Source organism: Chrysochloris asiatica, unplaced genomic scaffold, assembly GCF_000296735.1.
Source record: "Chrysochloris asiatica unplaced genomic scaffold, ChrAsi1.0 scaffold00378, whole genome shotgun sequence".
Taxonomy (NCBI): Eukaryota; Metazoa; Chordata; class Mammalia; order Afrosoricida; family Chrysochloridae; genus Chrysochloris; species Chrysochloris asiatica.
The window spans coordinates 1,426,389-1,430,400 of record NW_006408896.1 but is presented as its reverse complement, the minus strand read 5'-3'; the positions used below and the strand labels follow the sequence as shown (position 1 = coordinate 1,430,400).

The following is a 4,012-nucleotide window of genomic DNA, read 5'->3' as shown; positions in this document are numbered from 1 at the left end:
CCACTGTGCAGTGGGCATCAGGGTCCCCCCGCCCTCCACATTCACACCCCAGCCCCACTGTGCAGTGGGCACCAAGGTCCCCCCCCTGCCCTCCACATTCACACCCCAACACCACTGTGAGCATTGCACTGCTTTCTGGAACTTGAGAAGGGTTGAGTGGGCAGGAAGTGTTGGCTGCCCTCCCTGAGGACGGTTCACTCTGCGAAGGACGGCTCGCTGGAGACTGGCGTCACCCGCACCCCAGCACTTACCTCTGACCTCCCGCTGGTTTAGAGAGCACTGAGAAGGAGAGGGTGCAGAAAGAGCTGGGTTACCAGTGCCCACAGCAGGCAACAGCGAGGCCTTGGGGTCACAACACGGACCAGCACGTGCAGAGAGCGAGGCTAGACAGCAACAAATCGGAGGAGCCCCCCTCCCCTATGGTCAACTGACGTGGTCACCCTGTCCTACTCACTCACCTCTGAGGGGGGATGTAGGGGGCGCACACAGTGGGCAGGACCGTGCAGGGCTCCGCCGGCGTCTTCTTGGCCTTTTTGGCCTTCTTCCTGACCTTGGACGTGGAGCGGACCGCCTTGACGGCGCCCTCTTTGCGGCAGACGCCGTTCCGGGTCTCGCCGTCCCCGTAAATGTTCAGGGGCCTCCGCGTGCAGCCCGGCGGGGTGTGGACGTCACAGTAGGCGGTCTTCCTGACGGAGAAGGTGGTGGTGCCGCCGCTCAGCTCCTTCACGGGCTCCATCTTCATGTAGAGGCCGGCCTTCTGCGCGCACGTCACGTGGAAGGCCGTGTAGCAGTTGGCTTTGTGGCACTGGATGCAGGCCCCCACGCCCTTCTGCTTGCAGAGGTAGCAGGTGAGCTTCCAGCGGGCGGGCGGGATGTTCCGCACGCCGTCGATGGGCTCGATGAAGACCGTGTTGGCGAAGCCGACCTCGGGGATCCACAGGGCGCACACCACGTGGCCCCAGCGGTCGTCGTCGGTCTTCTTGAAGGCACCGCCCTTGTTGGGGCACAGCACACAGTCGGCGGGCCGGGCGCGGGACTGCAGGCAGTGGCGGCAGAGCCACTGGCCCTCGGGGATGTAGGGCACCCCATAGCACTCCTGGTGCACAGCCAGGTTGCAGAGGTCGCAGAAGAGGATGACGTTGCTGTTCTGACACTCGCCGTCCATGCAGATGCAGCAGACGGCGTCCTCGTCGATGAGCGACTGCTGTTCCCCCTGCTTCTGGTTCTCGCAGTACGACTCCTTCTCGAAGCGGTCCATCAGGAACTCGAACATGTGCTGGGACACAGCCGACACGCAGTCGCCCTTGCGCTTCTCGTTGATGATGTCCAGCCAGGCATAGTCCTCCTCGTCCATGTCGTACTCCACCTCGTTGTCCAGCTCTTCAGCCGACTTCTCGATGAACTTGTAGTAGACGGGCGGCCGCCGGGGCGCCGAGGGCGGGCTGTACTCCACGATGCGCACCTTGGGCTCGGGCAGTGTGCTGGCCGAGGCGGGAGCGCCATGGCTGCTGGGGGGCGCCTCGTTTTTCTTTTTCACGCGGTTGTTTTTGTGGCGCTTCGTTCTTAGGCAGACGGGCGGCCTCTCACTGTTCTCCTTGTTACTGTTACACTCGCTCATCTCCTGGGCAGTGAGGTCATCTTCCAGGATGATCTCAAGGGGGTCAAAGATGCTGATCCTGTGCAGGCGCCCCTCGATCTCGATCTCCACCATCCTCTGGGCTTGGGCGTAGGTCAGCGTCTCTCTGGTCGGGGACTGTTTAACACTGCAGGGGCACGACGGGTGCCTGGCTGCAGGTCCTCGATGGCATCGTCCTTTCCTCCTCATTTGGTAAGGATCACCTGGACACAGATCAGTCACGTCAGTCCCACACAGGATCGGGGAAGCGCTCACCCCAGGACACCTCTGAGGGTCTCAGAATCACTCACCCCAGGACCTCGTCAGCATCCCTCGGGGAACACCCCCAAGGGTCTGGGAATCAGTCCTACGGTTCCTCCTCCAGGTCAGGACCGGGCAACAGAACCAGGAGGCGAAGCCGTAGAGAGAGAGCCTTCTGGTTCCTACGGAACCATCCCCACCAGCTCAGCTCTGTGCCCACCAATCACAGGTGACTGCAGGAACCCTAGTGACCAGTCCACTGGCCCTTCATGTCACCACAGGCCGTGCTGGAACCCAAGAAGGAAACTATGGGGGGGGCAAGGATACCCCACAGCTGAGGCACCACTCAGGCCACCTCTGCCCCTTCCTGACACACTGCGCGCTAACAAGCCGCCCGGGTCACTGTAGCCCCCACAGTGGGGTGGTGACGGGATTCAGAAAGTGCTCTTTTCTGTGCTGAGCGCATGCCGTGCTTTGCTGAGAGGAGCGTCACCTCCAGGAACAGGCTGACCACCTATACAAGAAGACACCTCAGACGTCTTCCTAGCAGTGATCACGTTTTAGTTACAGAAAGTAGAGCCGCTCCAGAGGTCAGCGCAAGCACCCCGCACAGCAGCCCCTCCTGGCGGGCCCTAAGGAAGAAGTAAGGGGCATGCTGGAGCCAGAATGCACAGCCCTAACTGATGCCTTCCCGGGTCCCAGACAGAGCCCTCTACAGATCCTGCATTAACACTGGTCCCCCTGTCCTTCTGCCATAAAGAAACCCACCTCTATTGCGGAAATGCCTTGGGCATTCCTGTGATGAGGACCATGGCAGACACCGTGGCCAGCAGCAGCCCCAAATTCCTCCTGAGGAAGGCTGGGCCCAGCCCAGAGCATCATCATTACAGCCTTCTGAGGAGGGGACCCTAACGTACCCAGAACAGTGTCACCGTGTCATTACTGAGGTGGGGCAGATGCAACAGTTGGTTACTCACCAAATTAAAAAACCACCGTATAATTTTCTCCTCTCCAGCAAAGCTCTAAGAAGTCTAACTACAATAAAGCACCTCAGAATCTGAGCACTCCCAGTGGGTGCCCAAACCCTTTATCTGACCACATTCTGCACAAAGACCTTAACCTCCTACTTAGTGGCCAGGCGGCTCTGTAATTGATTGGCGGGGGGGAGCAGGGTCCAGCACAGGTCTGCTTGCTTCATGGCTGCTCTAAGGCCTCGGGGACAGGAACTAGCATTGCAGTGGGGCGTGCAACAGTAAGCCCACTAATGGTGCTTCTGGACAAAAAACCTGAGTCTGTCCTGAAGAGCCCTGCAGGCCAGAAAAGCCCCAAGTGCTGACAAGTTCCTGCTGTTCAAATTCATTGGATTCCGGCCTGGCCCCAGACAGGTGACTTAAACCCTCCAAGCCCCCACCTGCTCTGCTAGAAAGTGTCACCAGCAGCCGCAGGCCAAGCAGTATTGTTTTTCACACATAATGCACGTGCTTATAAACTTCAAGGAGAAACACCATGCACATAGCACCCACCGGGAACACAACCCTTTACATAAATGCACTCAGTGGGTTCAAACCCATCATCAGCCACTCCTCAGACACCCTATGTAGGGTGGCTCTCAGTCGGAAGTGACTCAGTCACAACAACAACAACAACACCACGAAGGTCTAAGAGCAGTGCGTGGCATCCCAGATAAACACATGCTACCAGGAGTGGCTAAAGTGCAGCGTTGAAGTAGTGCCGAACACTGACAAACAGAGCCAACGCAGGCTGAAACTTTCTGGGGCAATGGATGCTCTAGATGGGGGTGCTTTTGTCACCACTACCGAGACTCGTAAGGCTTTAGGAACAGCCCAGGGACGCTGGGCACCCTTCATCCCAAGTAGCGGCCCTGGCCGTGATACCCCGAGATTCGCCCCACGACTCTGCAGGAAGTGCTGACCGAGCACCCCAGCTCTCAGGCCGAGCGGCTCTGCAGAGGTTGGCCAACGTTTCTCCTTAGGAAATCTTACAGTGCGTCCCTATTAACAGGGAGTTTCCTGTCCTGGCAAAACCAACAGAGCGCGTCTGTTACATAATGCGACCCAGCACGTCGATAGGTATGCCGCCTGTCGGCCCGGCACAATGCACGGCCCGCGACGGGGC

General features: G+C 59.0%; 1 protein-coding gene across 2 annotated transcripts in view; it reads right to left on the bottom strand.

Annotated features, from left to right (window-relative positions):
• BRD1 (bromodomain containing 1) overlaps positions 1 to 4,012 on the bottom strand; it is a 47,129-nt gene that overhangs the window by 28,858 nt on the left and 14,259 nt on the right. The window contains exon 3 of one of the 2 annotated variants that reach the window (XM_006876400.1): positions 459 to 1,839. In XM_006876400.1, coding sequence (XP_006876462.1) covers positions 459 to 1,825 — 1,367 coding nt within the window. In that variant the 5' untranslated portion in view covers positions 1,826 to 1,839. Of the gene's footprint in view, positions 1 to 458; positions 1,840 to 4,012 lie in introns of those variants that run through there. The other variant, XM_006876399.1, reaches the window with a different exon arrangement.